The sequence below is a fragment of the Podarcis bocagei genome, assembly GCF_964188305.1.
Source record: "Podarcis bocagei genome assembly, chromosome: 16".
Taxonomy (NCBI): domain Eukaryota; kingdom Metazoa; phylum Chordata; class Lepidosauria; order Squamata; family Lacertidae; genus Podarcis; species Podarcis bocagei.
Window position 1 is genome coordinate 25,318,576 of NC_138142.1, and position 21,829 is coordinate 25,340,404.

A 21,829-nucleotide genomic window follows, 5' to 3' on the forward strand; every position below is an offset into this window, starting at 1 on the left:
GAAGAGTTAGAAGTTTCCAGTTTCTCAGAGGGAGAAAGCATTGCCCAAGGGGTGAAGGAGAGCAGTGAATCTAATAGAAGATAGCAAGAGGAACAACAGGGAGGACTGGCTGTTCACAGGAAAGGCAAGGGTTCAGTTCTAGCTCAGATTCGGAGGAGGGGAGATACAAGCTCTAGCCAGGAGGTTAGAAAAAAGAGCGGGAAAGCAAAAGGAAGGGGCGTTCGACATTTTGAGAGTGGCTGGTCACGGAGAAGCACAGCTCAGAAGGTATCTGAAATAAGTGACTCTGAGGAATAATAGTTAAGAACCGTTTATAAGATTGTTTTGTTAATACACAATAAAAAGAAAGAAAGAAAGAAAACTTCACAGAGCATATAGCCAAATGATGGTACAGTGGTGGTGCGGCGACAGCAGGAGGCCCCATTAGCTAAAGTGGTGCTTCAGGTTAAGAACAGTTTCAGGTTAAGAACGGACCTACGGAACGAATTAAGTACTTAACCCGAGGTACCACTGTACTTGTTCCCACAAGAGGTAAGGCTGGCCACCAACTTGGACTGCTTTAGAACGGAATGAGACATTGCATTGCATTTTGCAAACCTCAACAATTAACTGATTGCCGGGGTTTGCAAAACACAGTGCTTTGATTTCAAACCATGTGGGCAAAAGCAGGGCGCTTGACATAATTGTGAAGACAGGTGATTGACATGGTGCATTTTTTCCTTCTGCTCTGCTTTGGAAGAGCAAGTTTCTACGAGATGCTGCTGGTGGTGGTGCTGCCCTGGTTTGCTGTGATGGCTGGTACCCAGTGGGATGCGCGAGGCAAGAAGCTCAACAGACAATGATAGGTGGAGCCAACTCCTTCTAGTTTTGCCCTCCTCCTTAACCCGAGGTACCACTGTATATAAGACCTTAATTTTTTTATTTCACTCTGGTGGTCCAGTCACTGCTACTGCTTTGTCCCCTTGGCCCTTGGCCCAGTGGGTTGCTAGAGAATTTTGTCGTACTCTGTGGTTTCAGGAGGTCTCGGGTTGTTCACTGTCTCGTAGACTGTCTTGGAGTCCTGGTCCTCGCACTGCAAGAGAAAACAAACACATGTCCACAGGCACAGCGCTGTTCAGGAAGTTGCTGCCTATTCTGGAAGATACTGCTGCCTGTTTGCAGAATAAGTCCAATTCAGCAATGCACATCAGAATACCAGCTGAGCCCTGTTGGCCGGAAAAGCCAAGGTGTGTCTGCCTAGTCCAGCAGGCTCTTCCCCATGGTGGTGTCTCCGAAATTGCCAAAAGCACAGCATGAGTAGCTATCCTAAGCTGCTGCCCATCCCCAGCAACCTAGTGGTGAGAGTGTTGGACTAGGACCTGGGAGACCAGGGTTCAAAGCCCCACTTGACCTTGGGCCAGTCACTTCCTCTTAGCCTAACCTACCTCACAGCGTTGTTAGGAGGATTAAATGAGGAGGGAGAGGAGCGTGTGTGAACCAAATGTGGACACAACACAGATCTTTGTCCAATGTGATGCCCTGCAGGTGTTTTGGCCAGCAACTCCCATCAGCCACAGCCATGGTCCTATCAGTGCCAGCAACATATGGCTGTCGTAGCTCAGGCTTATGGGAGTTGTGGTCCAAAATGTCTAAAGGGCACCAGGTTGGGAAAGTCTGTCGTAGATGGCAAGCTGAGCCTCACAGATTCAGAAGGAGAAAGATGTGTGTCTGCAAAGGTCAAGAGTTTAATACTGGGATAGTTACAAACCTAAAGGTAAAGGTCCCCTGACAGTTAAGTCCAGTCACAGAAAACTCTGGGGTTGTGGCGCTCATCTCACTTTACAGGCCGAGGGAGCTGGGGTTTATCCGCAGACAATTTTTCCGCGTCATGTGGCCAGAATGACTAAGCCGCTTCTGGCACAATGGAACACTGAAACCAGAGCAGCCCATGGAAACACCGTTTACCTTCCTGCCGGAGCGGTACCTATTTATCTACTTGCACTTTTTGGCATGCTTTCGAACTGCAAGGTTGACAGGAGCTGGGACTGAGCAACGGGAGCTCAACCCATCACGGGGATTCGAACCGCTGACCTTCTGATCAGCAAGCCCAAGAGGCTCAGTGGTTTAGACCACAGCACTACCCACGTCCCTAGTTACAAACCTAGGTTGCATTAAAAAAGAAAGCAGCAGATTGAAAATGATGCAACCTGTGTCGATGGGGTAAGTTGAGAATATACGTGTGGCTTCTCTTGCATTGTGAAAGTTCCTTTTTACCACTTTGCAGAACTTATTGCAGCTTGCTAGTCACAAGGGGTGGCAAAGTGGCTGTGAAATGCACTCACATAGACTATGGGGAATCTTGTCCGGGTCATCTCCCAACCATGGAGAGGCATTTTTCAGACTCCCCCCTTTGCAAGTGTGGGAAGCCAAGGAGCTCATTTCCATTAAAAAAGAAAATGAAAGCTGAGGCTGTCAGGAAAATAAATTTAGCAGCTAAGACCACATTCTGTGCTGTGTTGTGGTGTGACTCCCCCCCATACACACCTGGAGATTCCACTCACATCTTCCCACCCCCACCTTTAACGCAACCACAGATCTTGCAACTTTCTATGTCATTAGTCTTGAGTAACATGTGGCTTTGCAATGGACCCAGCTTCCCCACTCCCCTTTCCATGCTACAACCCTTCATCACTTGCTAAGAAATAGATGTTTAAAAATCCACGTACCTCTTGAGGCTTGGTGATCTCTGAGTAAATTGTTTTCTCACTCTTTTCTCTGGTTCTCTGCATCTTCTCGTCATCTGTTTGCAAAGGATTCTGGGAAAGAGAAGAAATTTACGGGGTGGTGGTGGTGGTCAAACAGGCCTTGTGGAGCTGGAACATCACTGGAAAAAGCCCAACTATTGATTGCCATGAATCTCAAATCTGTATCCTGCCAAAGAGGGATCAGGTTTCCTAGGGCAGTTGTCTTTTACCTTGAGATAACAGATGTTGTTGGACCACAGCTCCCATCATCCCTGACCATTGACTAAGCAGGCTGGGGATAATAGGAGTTGTAGTCCAATAACATCTGGGGACTTAAGGCTAAAGAACTGTGCCCTAGGGTGGTTGTGCAAAGAGATGGACAGCTTCAAAGTACTTAGTATTATCTTAGAGAGGGGCTAACCAACATGGTGTCTTCTAGACATGGTGGGCCACACCTCCCATCAGCCCCAGCCAGCATGGTCAGGGATTATGGGAGTTGTAGTCCACAGCATCTGGAGAACACCACATTGCCTATCCTTGGCCCGCCTTATAGAATGACAAGGAAGAACAAGGGATTCAGCTTCCCCCTCACTTTAAACACACACGCTGATTCCTGATCTCAAGATGGTAAAAAAATAATTGTTTGGAAGAGTTTAGGAGAAGATTCTTATGTAGTTTTGGGAGTTGTTTTTAACAAGCTGTTAAACCAAGCTGACCATAAGAACATAAGACAACCCTGCTGGATCATCTAGTCCAGCAACTTATTCTCGCAATGGCCAACCAGATGCCTGCAGGAAACCAGCAAGCAGGACCTAAGCACGAAAGCTCTCTCCCCTCCTGTGTTTTCCAGCAACTGATATTTAGAAGTGTAACTGCCTCTGACTGTGGAGGCAGAGCAGAGCCATCATGGCAAGTAGCTCTTGATAACCTAGTCCTCCATGAATTGGTCTAATCCTCTTTTTAATCCACCCAAGTTGGCGGCATCACTGGCTCCTGTGGGAGGGAGTTCCACAGTTTCTGTGCTGCATTTAAAAGTACTTCCTTTCAAAACAAAAAATTATGGAAAAGTGGGGTAGATATAAGATATATGTTTAAAAATACAGTAAAGGTTCACTATCTATGCTAGCATTCGATTGGCGTTGGAGAGAGACTGAGATGAGAAATAAGACCAAGGGTACATATTGATATAGGAAGGTATTAGAAAAAATGTAAAGAAATATACAATAATAAGAGTACATTCATTTGTAAAAAAGGAGTATACAACCAGATAGACAGGAAGGCCAAAGTGTTGGTACATATATGATTTTGGAAAAGTTTTTTGTCCTTTTTTCTTTTTCTTTCTTTTCGTATATGAATTTTGTATACATGTTGAAAATTATAGTATAATAAGCCTTGTGATGTAATATGATAATGTTTACTGATGTAACATAAGAACTTTAATAAATAAATAAAATTCAAAATAAATAAACAAAAATAAAAGTACTTTATTTTTAGTACTTTATTTTGGGAGAAAAGCAATGACAAACCTAGACAGCATCTTAAAAAGTAGAGACATCACCTTGCCAACAAAGGTCCGTATAGTAAAAGCTATGGTTTTCCCAGCAGTGATGCATGGAAGTGAGAGCTGGACCATAAAGAAGGCTGATCGCCGAAGAATTGATGCTTTTGGATTATGGTGCTGGAGGAGACTCTTGAGAGTCCCATGGACTGCAAGAAGATCAAACCTCTCCATTCTGAAGGAAATCAGCCCTGAGTGCTCACTGGAAGGACAGATCCTGAAGCTGAGGCTCCAATACTTTGGTCACCTCATGAGAAGAGAAGACTCCCTGGAAAAGACCCTGATGTTGGGAAAGATGGAGGGCACAAGGAGAAGGGCACGACAGAGGATGAGATGGTTGGATAGTGTTCTTGAAGCTACCAGCATGAGTTTGACCAAACTGCGGGAGGCAGTGGAAGACAGAAGTGCCTGGCGTGCTCTGGTCCATGGGGTCACAAAGAGTCGGGCACGACTAAACGACTAAACAACAACAACAACAAAAGTACTTCCTTTTGTCTGTCCTGAATCCTCCAACCTTCAGTGGATGTCTGCGAGTTCTAGCATTATGGGGGGGGGGGGATGCTTTCCCTAGCCGTTTTCTCCATGCCATGAATAGTTTTGCGAATTTCTATCATGTCACCTCTTACTTGCTCTTTGTCTAAACTAAAAAGTCCCATTGCTAATTACTAATAAAATGGTTCGTATTGTTATTAGACCACATTTCTAATGCCAAGAAATTCTATGCCATTTGCAGAAAGTATGCAGCTTTCAGGGGAACTTTTCAGGGGCAAGACAATTTTTGCAGTGGGTTTTTCATGTAGGACAGGAAGAAAGAGGCCCTTGTGCTTCCTGTACCTTGTGCTTCTTTGGGGAAGGCCCTTGGCTCATTTGTAGAATGCTTGCTGGTGCTGTGCACTCAGAAGGCCCCATGTACAATTCTTGACATCACTGGTAGCATTGGGAATATCCTATGCCTCAGACCCTGGAGGATCATTGCCACTAATTGTAGACAGTACTGAGTTAAATAGACCAATGGTCTGATTTGATATAAGGCAGCTTTCTGAGCCCCTATCTCTGCGCTCTGAATCATCTAATCTGAAATCATAGCAGAGATGAGGCGAAGTCCAGTCCTGTAATCAGGACACAATCCCTCAGTTGAATGAATAATAGAATCATAGATTTGTGGAGTTGGAAGGAACCCTGCGGATCTTGCCCAACCACCTGCCAAGCAGGCATCTCGGCTAAAGAATCCATGACAGATGGCCATCCAACCTCTTCTTGTGGTTAAGAGCGGTGGACTCGTAATCTGGTGAACCAGGTTTGATTCCCGGTTCCTCCACATGCAGCTGCTGGGTGACCTTGAGCCAGTCACACTTCTCTGAAGTCTCTCAGCCCCACTCACCTCACAGAGTGTTTGTTGTGGGGGAGGAAGGGAAAGGAGAATGTTAGCTGCTTTGAGACTCCTTTGGGTAGTGATAAAGCGGGATATCAAATCCAAACTCTTCTTCTTCTTCTTAAAAACCTCTAATGAAGGCCCACCACCTTTTAAAGTTCCATTGTCAAACGGCTCTTAATGTCAGAAAGTTATTCTTTAGGCTTAGTCAAAATTCCCTTTCTTGTAATTTGAATCCATCGGTTCAGGTCCTCCCCTCTGGAGCAGCAGAAAACAAGCTTGCTCCATCTGTCTTGTGACAGGCCTTCAGATATTTGAGGATGACTATCACATGTTCTCTGAGTCTGCTCTTTTCCAGGCTAAACATATCCAACTCCCTCAACCGTTCCTCATATGGCTTGGTTTCCAGACCCTTGATCACCCTCCTTGGCACACATTCCAGCTTGCCAGAACGGGAGACAGGACTACAAGGGTGGCCTGACCAATTTACCCAATTAATTCAAAAAGCTTTGAACTAAAAGCAGTTCCCGCCAGCTAGAACATGAACTAAGTCCATTCTGAGGTAGAACTTTGTACTTGAAGATGAACTAGAAACCGTTCATTTTCTTACTTTTTTATAAAAAAAATACTCTTTATATTCTTTTGACCTTTAAGCTCAAAGAATGTTACGGCTGGGGGAAATGAAAGTAATGCTTCACATTCCACTGTGTAGGCGTTTTGATGTTTCCTCAGTCTTAAGTGTATTTTACACTTCACCGCAGATGCTCATAACATTCTGAAAGCTGAAAAGAAATTGCTGAGGAACATTTGAACAAACTGTGAATTGAACTGTGAACTGGACACGAACCAAACCCATTCATTTTGTAACGGGACAACCATGAATTGGAGTCAGTTCCTTTTGGGACATGTTGTACTTGTACTTCAACTACAACTAGTTTCTTTTTTTTAAATGAATTTTCCAATTTCATGTTTTCTGTACCAATATTTTCAGGTCTGAAGCCCCGTTTTTCTAATGTAGATGGATGGTAACAGCTTCCTACCTGTTTGGGGAGGTGCACTGTGGTGTAGATGGTCTGGGGCGCATCCTTTTTCGCCTTTGGTCCTCTCCGCTGTTGGGTTTCCGATGGGGAATTCTGTGAGTGGAAGAGAAAGCTGCAACGTTTACTGGTGCCTGTGACATTATGGGTTGGAATAAATTTAATTAATAATAATAATAATAATAATAAAGGTGACAAGAGGGATAAGCAGGACATTGTTATGATGGCTTAACCACCAAGGGGGTAAATTATCCCTAAACTATCCGTATTAACTGTTGTATTTTAAAAAGTCAGACTCCCCCCCCCTCCAGTCCACCAAAGAAGTGGATAGAGCAGCCCAAAGAAGTACATAATCATTGCCTGTTTGGCCTCTGTGATCCGGGAGGAGCATGCAAGGAATTCTAGGATATAAGCCATGGATGTGGCCAGAAATGAAGCCAAAAGTCGCTTATAATTTTTTTTAAAAGGCCATGCAGATGTTTATTGAATTTTGGTGACTAAAATATGGTGTGAATGGAAATTCTTAAGCTATGTGGTCTTTCCACCCCCCTTTTTTATTTTTATTTTTTTGCAAAGTGGATGCGATGATTAAAATCCTCATTTGTGGAGCAAAGTAAAATCAGATACATATCACACGTTTCTGAGCTTTTAAGAAGGTGGTTTTAATTTTTTGATAAAATACTTGTGAAATAGAAACTAACACTTCCCCTACCCACCCCTTAGGAAAGTAAAAATACCTTGAGAGACTGGCTCCACCCAGTTTCCACTGACTTTTTTCAAGAATATGGTATTGATGTAAGCAAATGTGAGAGAATGAGTGTTTCGAAGTCCATGCCTGAGATCTTTCGGAAGCACTGAAGCACTTCCTCACAGGTCTTCAGTCCTCAAGAGACTAACCCAGCAAAAAGGTGTGAACATGTTGCTGGTATTTTAAGCATGATCAACTACTACTGAGTTGTGCTCAGGGCTTATTTGCTTTTGAAACCTTGCCCCCATTTTGAATTCCATTGTAGTTATCATTTACTACTCATCATATTCACTGTAGGGGGGGTTGGGGGATGTACAACAGGCATGTACAACAGGTAGATTCCTGGTAGATCTCTGGCCCATCTCCTTCCCCCCAAAAAAACTTTGGCTTCCTAAAAAAAGCTCAACAACTTTGGTCCAACGATGGATAGATCACAGTCTATTGGGAGGTGGACGTCCCTGGTCTACAGGATAAACAGTGATGGGCAGGACAGGACGTGGGCACTGATACTTTGGAGAGATGCTGCCAGGCAATGATTGGCCTTCACTGACCTGATGCATTCCAGATGTTTCGGAACACCAACTCTCAACTGCTCCCATTAGGACATTTGGAAGACACCGTTTGGGAAAGACTGGTGTCTACAAGGCTGAGCTCAGTGAACCGAGGGTGCACCTGATCCAGTTCAAAACAATGTGCTCTGATCATCAGAATGCATTACCCTTCAGTGCATTCACACCCATTCTTTTGAACCAGGTACACATGAAGTTACCAACAATCTGCTGGTTTAATTCTGAAATGCTGTGCTTTGAAGCAGTTCTAAAGCCAGTTTTGCTCTCGTTTCAAAAGTGTTTGAGTGGTGAATCCCAGGAGTATAAAGTTGGAACTGTTTCCTGGGGATGGTGATCCTACATTTCCAGCGTCAGGGGTGGTTGTGTTATGGAGGTTCACCCCACACGACCCACCCACCCACTGCCTGCCTACTGCAATCGTACCTTTGTTTGCTCAGAAGAAAGCCCCATGGAATTCGATGGGGCTTACTCACTGGTAGGTAGGACTGAAACAATAGGGAGTGGGAAGACATGCTAATCTCTGCTCATCAGTCTCTGCCAACAAGAATGTGGGGAGGGGGATGTTGATCTGTCTCCTTTCACTCACTTTGAGAAAAAGCAAAGCTGGGATCTCCAAGCAGGTACAGTGGAACTCATGAGCAACCCTCCCACAATGGCAGCAATGCTTCTGGAAACCAGCTGCTAGCAAACTGCAGGAGGGGAAATTGCTCTTGTGCTCAAATGCTGCTTGTGGGTTTCCCACAGTCATCTGTTAGGCCACCGTGAGAACAGGATGCTGGACCAAGTGAGCATCTGGCCAGTGGCTCACCTCTGATGGTGGAGGGAGAGCATAGCCATTGTGGCTAGTAGACATCAATAGCTTCCTCTTCCACAAATTTGTGCAATCCTCTTTTAAAACCAGGCAGTGTGTGTGCGCGTGTGCACCAGTCAGAAGAGGGGCGAAGAAAGAGTTTAAGCTGCAGCTCTGTAATGTGTTCACATAGACTTGTCCTCTCTTTAAAAGTAAAGGTAAAGGGACCCCTGACCATTAGGTCCAGTCGTGGCCGACTCTGAGGTTGCGGTGCTCATCTTGCTTTATTGGCCGAGGGAGCCGGCGTACAGCTTCCGGGTCATGTGGCCAGCATGACTAAGCCGCTTCTGGCGAACCAGAGCAGTGCACAGAAGCGCCGTTTACCTTCCCGCCGGAGTGGTACCTATTTATTTACTTGCACTTTGACGGGCTTTCAAGCTGCTAAGTTGGCAGGAGCAGGGACCGAGCAATGGGAGCTCACCCCATTGCAGGGATTCGAACCGCCAACCTTCTGATCAGCAAGTCCTAGGCTCTGTAGTTTAACCCACAGCGCCACTCGTGTCCTCTGTTACTTGGGAGTAAATCCCAAGGTGCTCTTGGATGCAGACACAGGAAGATGATCACTAGGGGATTTGTTGAGGTGAAACATGGACAGACAGTGGGCCAAGTGGAAACGCATCAAACCGTGATGCTGTGTACCAGGATTTGCAAAATCAAATGGAAATGCTGACAGGAAAAACAGCCTTGCTTATATTTTAACCCTCTAATGTGTACATACCACTTGAGTGGAAAATCCCTCCGTGGCTCAGTTGGCTCAATGGAACTTACCTGGGGAATGTTTTCAATTTGAGAATAAACAGTGTGGCACTCTTTGGATTCTGCAAAGAGAAATCATGTATGTTAACTGAATGGGCCTCCACCCCATTCAGATATGCTTTAATTATGATTCTTCTTATAGCCCTTCCAAGGAGCTCACAAATTCTAATTACTACAGTAATTGTCTAGTCTCTAGGCAGATAGGTCTCTCTTTCTGGCCACCTTTGTTGTTTGGTCTTGCAAATGAAAGAGGATAGATCTGCCCAAGAGAAAGTCATTTTCTTTTATTTTCTCTGTGTTTCTGGAGGACTCTCATCAGTGAATTTGGAGTTGTCAGCTGAGGCACTGGCTATTGATTAATGTGTTGATAATCCATTAGAAAATGTATCTTAAGATTTAGTTTTAAAAATGCTGTTAAATGCTAGGAAAGAGGAGCACAGGAGAAACATCAAGAAGCAGATTAGTTTTTGCAAAAAAGAAAAATTGCAAAAATGTTAAATGTAAGCAGAAAGAGCCAATCAATAAGCTTTGCAGTTTAATCATATATATTTTTATTTCACACACACAATCACAAAACAGGGAAGGAACATAAATGCAAAATCCTCCATAGGAGATTGTTTATGTTGCAGATGTAAACCAGTTTAAAATCCTCCATCACTGTTATGGGCATAAACCAAGGAATCCTGGGAACGGTAGCTTCATTGAATGGTCAGGCACCTTTCATAAAAAGGCCTCAGCAAATCTAACTACAGGTCCCAGGGTCCTTTGAATGAATCCAAAGTCGTTTAAACCAACTTTAAATTTGTGGTAGAGAGAGAAAAGGTATTTTGTTCTAGAACCTACAGACACATCTGCACCAATCTGTTGCTTATTGTCAAGAAAAACAAGAGAAAAGAGCAATCATTTCCAGAAAAGTAGTTTTAGGGGGTTTATACTGTACAAAATTCACAGCTTTCAGTCAAAAAGCCCGGCAGCAATGGACTTTCTCTGGGTTTTCCCTCTATAAAGTTCACATTCTTCATAAAACTGCATTATTTACATCACTGCAAAGATTGTTCACTTTTACTATAGATCTGAGTGTCTAGTCTTTTCTTCTTACTGAAGTTTCTGTACATTCCAAATTAATGTTCACTTTTGTTAATCAAGCGTTTTGTATTGCCATTTGTTTTAATTTCTGCCTTTGCTCTGTATTCACACTTTCTACTTTTCTCTCCCCCCCCCCCCCCGTTTCCTTGAGAGCATCTGCCTCCATTGGCCGCATTAACCCATACTTGGATTCTGTTCCTGGAAGGCAGACACTGTATTTTCATCTCTACATGTGTTTTACCAAGAGGAGGGCAAAATTGTTCCAGGTCCTATTTTAAAGCAGTGGAGGAACTCTCGCAGGCACCTACTGGACAACACCTGTAGCATCACAAATAGCAAGTCATGTGGGTTGCATCCAATGTTAGCCATACTCAGTGTAAACCTATTCAAATTAAGGGACCTAAGTTACTCATGTCCATTAATTTTTATGGGCCTACTCTAAGTAGAACTTCGTTGGATATCACCCACCTTGCTTGCACGACATTTGGTTTAAACTTTACGTTTAGTATTAGTCCTTTCTAAGCAGAGCACTTCTTCATTCATCATCATCATTATTAAAATTTCTACTGCACAGGATGGCAAACCACAAAGTAGCAAAACAATACAATTGACAATAAAATAAAAACCTATTTAAATCACTTAAAAAATACTAAGAAGATGTAAAAAAAAAACATTTTAAAACATATAAGCACTCGTGACATATCACCTTTCCATGTAAAAAAATACCCAAACATTTCTCTAGAAATTAAGTACGTAAGTAATTTTTTTCTCTTTCTTTCCTCTCCTTCACATCCCACAGCCCTGAAGCACACATACTCAGGAGTCACTGTGTGAGAAGAAAGCAAGTATGGATTCTCTCCATTGTACATTCTCAACATATGAACTGAATTGTAGAGTTGGAAGGGGCTATTTGGGCCACCCCTAACGGTCCAACCTCCTGCATTGCAGGAATCCTTTGCTCAGTGTGGGGTTCAAACTCACAACCCTGAGATTAAGAGTCTCATGCTCTACCAACTGAGCCATCCCAGGAATGACCAAAAACAACTAAGAAGAACATTGGAGAACGGGGACTGAACCCGCAACCTTGGTGTTATCAGCACCATGCTTTAGCCAACTGAGCTATCTAGTTGATGGCAAAAGACAAGAGGGAGTCAGTTGCCAAGTATGAAATTCTGTCAGTTTCCAGTTTTCCCTTGTCAGTTCTAATGAGAGGCAAAGAGCCTTCAGCTAATGTGTAAGAGGCCAGGAAGCTTGCGTTTGTGTGTGTACTGAGTGGTGATCCTGGCCCAAGGAGAGTATAAGACCCTCTTGGATGGGGCATAACTGGGCAGATTAGGGAACAGAGCTGTCATCTGATTAAAGGACTCTTTAGTTGATTAATCATGTTAGTTGCTTATTGTCAAGAAAAACAAAAGAGCAATCACTTCCAGAATAGTGGTTAGTTGATTAATCAAATGAAGTTTCATTAAATCTGCAAATAAATAGAACACTACTGAAAGCAGGGAAAGCCCTTGACATTAGAGGATGCACACACACGTCTCAAAAGTGTTGCCACCTTAGCAGAGGCCTTCCCATGTGTGCAGGGAGAGAGGGAAGGCAAGAGGGGATGCCAATTCTAAGGTGTTCTTGTACAGCGTTGGTTCAAAATTATCAGATATCCAATTAATTTAGGGCACTTTTGAAGCTGACCCGTAGACTTTTTAAACTGGTTAATCTAACCGATTAATTGGCAAAATGCTGCAGCCTGAATAAGGAGGGCTGGTGGTCAGCAGACAGTGTAGTCACACACCAGCCAGGACCCACAGCAGAGCTAAGTGTCACACTCCACTTCGAGGAAGAAATGGGTGATTCCCTCAGAAACCCAGTGAAAGCATAGGCACTGGGGCAGGGAGGGGGGGGGGAGGGAAGGAGCAGAGCACCAGCTGTTGCATTTTATCATGGTTGTTGCCATTAACAATAAAAAATATTTCCATCTTCTCCTCACAACAACCCTGTGAGGTAGGTTAGTCAAAAGATACCGAACGGCGCAATGTGAGCAGAGGGGTGATTTGAACCTGGTTTCCCTAGCCCTAGTTCAACACTGTGACTGGCAGGTTTAACAGGAGCCCAAGCGAGTCACACTCAGCTCCTGCCAGTGGGACGGCAAAAGGAGAAGGGGGTGCGTGATGTGAGGGAGCAAGGGAGCACCGAGTCAGACAGGGAAGGTGGCAGCGGGGTGGTGGGGACATCCTGTTTCAAACAGTGTGCAGAAACTGGTAGCCAGCTCTGGGGAAAGGCTGGAGGGGTGCGTGTGTGTGCAGAGGGCCCCTCGCCTCACTCAGGGATCTGTAGCTCCACCTGCCAAGTAATTAGGAGACATATTTCAACCTGGGATTGAAAGTCTACTTCGCGGATCATCACATCTATTAATTGTTCGCTGCTCAAAGCCAAGAAGTGTGCTTCGAACTGTCCCACTTGATAGAAACGAGAGCAAGTTTAAACAGACTGGCTGAAGTGTGCAGAGACCAGTTGCAAAAGCTTGCTGCACCACTCCTCCACAATTATTCTAGGAACCTAAGAAGCTGGCTGCTGGATCAGGCCAAAGGCCCGTCTAGTCCAACATCCTGTTCTCACAGAGGCCAACCAGATGCACCTTATGGGAAGCCCATGAGCAAGCCATGGGTGCAACAGTCCTCTGCCTACTTCCGACCCTCAGAGACAGGCTGCCTCCAGGAAGTTGCTATTAATCCCCTCCTAGTAGCCACTAGCCCAGTGAAGGACATGAATCAATTAGGCATTTTGCGGCAAAGTACTATCCTTTGTCTGCCTGTTCTGAATCTTCTGCAAATCTATTTCACATGGGATGACTACAGATTCTAGGATCATGAGAAGAGCAATTGCCCACTTTTCCTATAGGGGTGGGACGGGCACTGCCAGAGCAGGAAGGGGCGGCTGTTTTACCTGACTGATGTGCAGAATCCAGCTGTTTCCTGTGGGAACCTTTGGAAAGGAAAAAAAAAAAACCAAAGTGAAAAAGGGGAAGTGAGCAAAACAAAAGCAGGCCCAGATGTCTTAATGCTGATCTCCCCTCCCTTCAGCAATTTGCTGCAGGGCTGTTTTTCATGCCGGAGCCTGTGGAATAGCCACTGGTGCCAAGTAGCACTGAGCTTTGTACAACTATCCCTTTGTTGGTAAGTGATGCCAATTGACCAGGGTGAAAGAAAATCCTGCTTGGTCTGCTATCGTATGTTGGACACAGATACCAGCCAGTAAAGCTGTTCACTATCTGCAGAGCAAGGAGATGCAAAGGGGAGAGGAGCAAGGTCTGGTAAAAAGAGCTGGCAACCCTAGCAAGGACAGCACTTTCACACTTAGGCAGGAAAGGAGAGGAAGACCTTCCCTGTTCCCCCTGGGGCTGTGCCACCCACAAATCCAAGCACTGATTGTGCCAGTCGCAGGGACTTCGCTGATTCCCCTAGTCAGACTGCATATGGCTCAATGGGGTCAGCAGGTGGATTGAGATGTATAGAACCAGTTCAAATGTGTGCTGGAAATGTAAAATGTAAAAGGAAGGAAGGTACTTTTTAATCATACGTGGTGGTCATGATGGGTGGGTGGTAAAAGCTTTCTAGGAAATGATATATAATAACTAGGGGGGGAATGTTTAAGATAACCTTTGTTAAAAAACCTAGAGGCTTTTCTTTTAGGAATCATAGGTGTGGAACTACCAAAAGAAAAGATTGTTTATGTATGCAACAACAGCAGCAAGGATGCTCTCAGCCCAGAGATGGAAAGAAGAAAAAGTACTGAGTGGTAGACCAAGCTGGTGGAATATGCCGAAATGGCAAGATTGATGGGAAAAATCAGAAACCAGGAAGACCAAATATTTGTGAAAGACTGGAATAACTTTTTAACATATTGAGAGACCACTGCAAACAGTTGAAATCATTGGCAGGAATTACAATGACACTTGTAAAGTAACAAGAATTTTGGATGCTATGGATATTTAATAGATGCAGGAATAAAATTTAGAAATGGAACCCAGGGAGGGAGGAGGGAGGTCTGAAGGTTCGAGAGAACCTTTTCTTTTTGTTTCTTTTTTCTTTTTGAATTGTTATGCTTGTTAATTTCTATGTAAAACTAATACAAAATATTACATATATATAAAAAGAGGCCAGCCCAATAGATGGCTGATGGATGTCAACTGCTCTGGGCCGTGATCAAGAGTGGCCTCTCTCAGGGCTATGTCTCCCAGTGGTTTAACAATCAATCCTTCTTCCCAGAGAACTGTATCTCTGTGAGGGCTAGATGACCAGCTCTACAATTCTATGATTCTCTTAGTTTAGGTTCATTCACTTTTTCATCAGGGAATTTTAAAGCGGTTCAGATAGTTGTGTGAAACCCCTTACCTCTTTTCTTCTTCCACCACACAACGCCAGTGCAGATGATTACAACTACCACTGCAAGGATAGGCAGTATGACTATAGAGGTGTTGCCAATAGGTTTGTCTTCTTAAGCAAACAAACAAACAAACAAACAAACAACAATATAATTTAGTAATTCCAGTAGTAATGATAGAATTGCGAAAACATTGCTGAAGCTAATTCACAAGGGCTTTGCTGAGCCTACTTAAATTGCTTAACTTTTTTTCTGAATAAACCTATTCTTATGTCAGCAACTCATTCACTGTAATATCTGATCTTTAGCGTATGCTTTTAAAAAATAAAAGAACACCCCCACCACCTCTGATTTAGGCTGACAAAGGAATGTGGCAGATCAAATTAGGTGGAGGACAAGCAGTGCTTTTTTTCTAAAAAAAAATATGTTTAGGATACTCTCATTTTCCTACTCATATTGAAATATCCCCCTCAATGAGGCCAAACTTAGATTCACAAAATGTTTACGAGTATGTGCACCCCTGCATCCCCCCAGAAAAAAGCACTGAATAAAAGTAAATAACTGCCATACAAAGAAGGAAAACTTCTTCTAAAAAATCTGCTGTGACATCTCAAACCTTTGACAGCACCTTTGGATTATAGCCCAACACCCCCCAGTCTACAAAGGGCCCACCCTTGCGCATAAGGTGCCATTTTGCAAAAGTGCCAACATTTTTTTATTGGAAGTCTTTTAAAAAATTTTTTACGTATTATTGAAGGAATGGGTTTCTGTGTAGTAAGTATAAGAGTACACATAATGACATTTAATACATAAAATAACACAGCTGTGGAACAAGAAAATAACATCCATTGTGAAGGGAGAAATCACCTTTGCTTTTAAATGCTTCATGACACACAGGAGCTTGGCAGGTGAACCCTGCCCAGGTACAGTTGAATCTGTTGATTATGGTTTCTCTCAATTTCTTATTTTTCCAATCTTTTGTTTTGCCTCATAGCAATAATTTTAAGAAGTGCAGTGCATAAGCATTTGTGTGCGTTTTAGGGCACATCAGTCCTACTATATGTATTTTTGTGCACAATTTGGCCCAGTATACACATTTTTGTCTTGTTATGGAATAATACCCTGGGTCCCTTAGAAACCTGTGATCATATGTATGGGAGGCTAGAATCTATAGGTGGAACCTTGCTGAAACCTGTCAGGCCAGTTCCTTTGCATGTTTAAAAAGTGAGCTCCTTTGCCATAGAGACAAATCCTAGGATGGAGAATGATAGGGTAAGGGGGCTGTGTTTGGGAGAGTTGTGTGTGTTGTTGTAAACAAAAATTGCCCTTTTCCCTTATGGGGTATCCAAGAGCCCATATAGAGTCCTTACATAGGTTCCCTATTGGTAGGAGAGAATAACAGAGGCCAACCAGAGAATATTGAGAAGCAAAGCAGCTAGTAAGCTTGATCTTTATTGATTTGTTGCAACAGGGTGCTCCCCTCACACGCAGGAAAGGAGGAGGACCCAGAAAAATGGGTGTGCAAGGCCTTATAAAGACTTTTGAAATTGCCACCCTGTAGATCAAGACCACCCCCAGAAACATCATACATACATCACAGAAATTTAAATAGTAGATAGGTAGCCGTGTTGGTCTGCCATAGTCAAAAAATAAAAAAATTCCTTCCAGTAGCACCTTAAAGACCAACTAATATACCAAGAACTAACTTAGTTGGTCTTTAAGGTGCTACTGGAAGGAATTTTTTTAGAAATTTAAATGTTGTTTTTCTCTTGTCCTTGTTTATCTCCTGTCTGGCAGGTTACTTGATTGGATTTCCTGGGTAGCCTGGCCAGTCTTTTGTAATGATAAATACCTAGTTCCTGGACCAGGTCACAGGCTCACACCCTATTCAAACAGACATATCCTTAAGACAGGATTTGTGAAGGAAAAGACAATGGGGAGGCTTTTCCATTTTGACCTTGCAGAGAATAGATTTGCTCAGTTTAGGAATCAAAATGGTTCCAGGTTGGCCTTCCTGTGCTGATCTATGTATGTGCTTGGTTGGTACACTTATGAAGATTACCATATATCTAAGACCATAAAATTCCTATTACAGTGTGAGTTGGCTGATGCTGGTATCTAGAGACATGTCTTGCTCTGTGTTGGACTTTGGGGGTCCCCTGAAACCCTAATGCATAGCTGTCAACGTTTTCCTTTTTTTAAGGGAAATTCCCTTATTCTGAATAGGATTCCTTGCAATAAAGGGAAGAGTTGACAGCTGTGCCATAATGAGGAAGCAAGATCTGTTGTGGGGTTAATGCTGTAAGCCACTCTTGCCTATGCTCAGGTTGTATAGATGTGTAAATAGAACCATATATCCTAAAGATACCACTTCTCGCATTTGTAGCAGGCTTTCTGGTGGTATGGAATGCTCACTGACATCGCCTGCTAACCTTGCAAGCACACAGAGGAAGAAGGTCCATGGATCACCTTTCTCTAGGCATGCAGGGTAAGGAATAGGCACAAAGAACATACTGCAAATGGTTTGGGGGCATGCAACAGATTCTGCTAGGGCAACACTGCATATGATGTTAAATGTGCTATCCTAATGTTATAGGTTGGGGAGAGTCAGTCTGAACGAGATCCACAAGTCCCTTCCAAACCTGTGATCCCATGATTGTCAGATTAAAATCTATACGGCAAAACCTGGTGAACTGGTCTAGCTACTTCCTTTGCTAATGGAATAGCTTTGCCTGGTGAATTAAGTACTGCCATTTACATGTTCAAAGAGGGTGCCATAGAGATGATTGGGTCAGAATCCATGTCATCCTAAGGATGGAGAACAGCAGGCCAAGGGAGGCTGTGTATGCAAGAGTGAGAGAGAATGGTTGGCTGATGCTGGAAGCTGGAGACACAGGCATGTCTGTTCTGTGCGGGACCCAAAGTTCTGCTTTGGGGCTTTGCTGGAATCCTAATGGGAAAGCAAGATCTTTTGGGGGTGTTGATGCTGTGAGTCCTTACATCCTATGCTGAAGTTGCATATATGTGTAAATAAAATCATATATCCCAAAGACACCATGGTTTCCACTGGCCTTCATTCCAAGGAAACCAAAGCCTGGGTAAGCACAGGAACCCCTGCTTGAAGACTGGGGTGTGTGCAACAGCATTTAATGTAGCATAATAGAGTCTCAGGGGAAACTGGAGATTGAAGGGAGGCAATTTGGTGGTGGCAGGTAAGAGTTAATGCTCCCTCCTTTTTAACTAGGTTAGGAGAAGGCTCTTGTCTTGCTCGGCCAATGGACACCCTCTTCCTGGTAGTAGTGGTGGTGGTATAGAGAACCCATGTGGTATAAGTCACAGAGATGAAGAAGAATTACAATTTGGGAGGGTGGGGGGATGCAACAAGGGACAGAGGGTGGGCACAGAGCTAACCAATCTCCATGGAGGCCACCATCTTGCTGGGTTCACAGTGAGAAGCAGAGGGGCTCAGAGTGAGCAACAAGCAACAGGTGGAACCAATGAGAAGTCAATGGCAAAGAATGTTGACTAATTGGACTGAGGGGGGGAAATGGCAACTGGGTGGGAGGGGGAATGGAATGGAGAACATGTGGAAAGGGAAGGGAAAGAACGAGACACAGAGATACTAGAAAGGACAGAATGAATCATCTCATTGTCTGGATAGGCTATTTCTTGGTTCATGCTACTAAGTTATTTCTAACTGCATCCCCAGGGATGGAAGTGAGCGCTCCCCATAGAAACAAATGGAGAAATCCTAGAATCTGTTATGCACCCCTGCAGTGTAGTTCATACTTAACAGTACAGGTGAGAGTGTTAGAGGTTTGCAACAACCTTAATATATCACGTAATATATTTTAAATCTCCTTGGGACTTTTAAACAACTAGCATTAAATAATAAAAAAACCCTAGCCTCTTTCTGTGTAATCTTTCATTCTGTAAATGGAGCTACACTGGTACGTGGGTCATTCCCCACGCCTGTTTTGGATGGGACTGCACGCACCCTGAAGGACCAGGCATTTCGGGGGGTTTTTTTGGGGGGGGGCTCCCAGATATCGCTTTGCCAGTAAAGTCATAAGTAGCCTCATTGGCACAGGGTCCCTATTTCCAGCTACAGAGGTTACTGGACTGGGATAGGCTGGTCACAGTAGCCCATTCACTGTTAACCTAACGGGGAGACTACTATAATGCAGTCGATACATTTATACAGACATAATGGTAGTATAGGGATGCGGGTGGCGCTGTGGGTTAAACCACAGAGCCTACGACTTGCCGATCAGAAGGTCGGCGGTTCGAATCCCCGCGACGGAGTGAGCTTCCGTTGATCAGTCCCTGCTCCTGCCAACCTAGCAGTTCAGAAGCACATCAAAGTGCAAATAGATAAATAGGTACCACTCCAGCTAGAAGGTAAACGGCGTTTCCATGTGCTGCTCTGGTTTGCCAGAAGCAGCTTAGTCATGCTGACCACATGACCCAGAAGCTGTACGCTGGCTCCCTTGGCCAATAAAGCGAGATGAGTGCCGCAACCCCAGAGTCAGTCATGAGAGAAAGGAGATCAGCTAACACAACTTCAGATTAAACCCAGAGTCTCCAAAACAATTAACAGCTATAAATCTAACATCCTTGTTCTAATCTGGTTTGGCTCCACTTTTACTACAAAACCGTTGTCTCACTCAAACGAAATCGAACCATTTCTACAGGGGCATCCCTGCTTCCATTTTTCAACAAGCATTTCAAAAATCTCTCTCAGGTTGTTGTATAATGGGGCAAATTTATGTTTGGGAAATGCCAGAATTAGCTTCATGGTATAGCGCAGGGCCTGAGCTCTAAGCTTTATCAGAGATGTCCACACATCTCCTGTGCCTGCTGTTTCCTGAGCATATTAACGCAGACCAGTTGGCTGCATTTGAAAGATAATATTCTCGGATACAGTTTTCTGTTTCTTGTAAAGCATTTAACTGTATCCCCCCCCCCAAATAAAGTACAACGGACATGCACACACAAGCACTCCAACACAATGGCTATGCATAAAGGCACAGAAAATAAACCGAAGCTAACTATATTGTTCATTACAGTTTATCCCATCAAATTACAGTATGCCACCTAGCATGACATAAAAGATTCCATGTAAATGTCATCTTGAGGAAGGCATTTATCCATGACCACAAGTTACATTGGCTAGAGATTCTAACTCCTGGCCCCTGTCCTGTATCTAACAACATGTGGCTGGATTGACTCACTTGGGGATATTTGCACCCTGTTTCCTGCTCTGGGGACTGACCCCCTTGAGACAGAGGGCAGCACAAGACTTTCCAAAGATTTAAGTGAAGGGGCACAAACAACAAAGAACAGGGAGTGGAGCTCACCAGTCTGCCGGGGGGGCAACATCCCAGGTGTCGTCTCTTGGTGCTCTGCACGAGCCGATGGGACAGGGAGCGAGTGCGAGAGAGCAGATTGGAAAGAGAGATCAGGCAAATTGGCAAAGATTTGGAAAAAGAGTTCTGTGCACCTTGCACCGGAAAACTGCCTTTGGAAAGAACATTACTGTTCCGTTGAAGTGTCTGTGTTGCTTAATTAGGATATGCTGATCAGCAAATTTGAGCTCTTGGGATTTCTGCTAGGGCCTTAGAGAATGCCTGACCTCCTCCACTGCAATAAAAGCGATAAAATGTTGGGTGTTTTTTTGTTTCTGACTACTAGTCAGCCTAAGGCCTAGACTTAACCAGGTCTCAGGGTCCTCAGAGGATGAACCAGGCAGGACCTCCTGGAATCAGTATGAACAGCAGGGAGTTGTCAAACTGTAGAGGCAGCCCTCAGGCCTTGAAAACATTGGTGCCAAAAAAATGCAGTCTTAAGAGCGTCGACTTGCAAATATGGGGTCTACACATGAGTAAGCCTCTACACAGATTCACACACTCCTTCCTTGTCCTTCATCTAGGCAAGCAAGGCCACATTCACATCGTACATATAAAGCATGCAATAGCCATGAAGCATTCTGGGAGCTGCATTTCGTTGAGGGCACGGAGAGCTGTGGGGAAGGCCCTTATTCCTCTCACAGAGCTACACTTTTGTGTGGTGGTTTAAGTGCCAATCCCTCTTCACGGGGAACTGTGCGAATTGTAGCTCTGGGAGAGGAATTGGGGCCTCCTAACAACCCTCAGCTCCCTTCACAAACAACAGCTCCCTGAATGCTTGGGGGGGGAGGCAGGAAGCCATGACTGTTTAAAGTGACATGGTGTGAATGTGGCCCAAAAAGCACCATTGAAGGGCATGTTTCAGTCCCTCGAGGACGATGCAAAGCAAGGCTAGCTAAGGATGTGGCCTGGGGAAGAAGGGGTGTGTGGCTGGTTTTGTGTGGGGAGGTTCCTAAGGGCTTGGTAGAGAGGCTTGTGTCTGCACTTGGCCCCTAGGCCTGAAAGGACCCATTTTAGGTGAACATCCTGTGTCGTATTGGCAGCATTATTTCCATCTGCAGGTGGAGGGTCGCAGCGTTCACAGCTCTTCTGTTACTTAAGAAAATAAGCCCCCTAATCGTATTCACTAGCCTGTCAAGTAGAGCAGTCACAGCCAAGCTTCTGTTTGTGGGAAGGGGCCTTTTTAAAGGTGTATGCATGAATCATGTTTAAACCACCCACCCTCCATTGCAGGTAGCACAGATATAATATCCGCTCACAGGGAGACAGTTCACAGTAGACAGCTAGTGAGTTCCTCACTCGCTCACTTGCTCGCTCTTGCATGCATGACACATGCACACACAAA

General features: G+C 44.2%; 1 protein-coding gene across 2 annotated transcripts in view; it reads right to left on the reverse strand.

The window, feature by feature from the left end:
- Positions 1 to 400: 400 nt before the first annotated feature.
- Positions 401 to 21,829, reverse strand: part of LOC308575726 (SLAM family member 5-like) — a 44,002-nt gene continuing 22,573 nt past the window's right edge. For both annotated transcript variants that reach the window (XM_081174576.1, XM_081174577.1), the window contains exons 4-10: positions 20,437 to 20,481; positions 15,088 to 15,189; positions 13,640 to 13,678; positions 9,626 to 9,675; positions 6,694 to 6,786; positions 2,706 to 2,795; positions 401 to 1,072 (exon numbers count right to left, since the gene is read on the reverse strand). In XM_081174576.1, the coding sequence (XP_081030702.1) occupies positions 986 to 1,072; positions 2,706 to 2,795; positions 6,694 to 6,786; positions 9,626 to 9,675; positions 13,640 to 13,678; positions 15,088 to 15,189; positions 20,437 to 20,481 (506 nt within the window). In that variant the 3' untranslated portion in view covers positions 401 to 985. The remainder of the gene's footprint in view (positions 1,073 to 2,705; positions 2,796 to 6,693; positions 6,787 to 9,625; positions 9,676 to 13,639; positions 13,679 to 15,087; positions 15,190 to 20,436; positions 20,482 to 21,829) is intronic.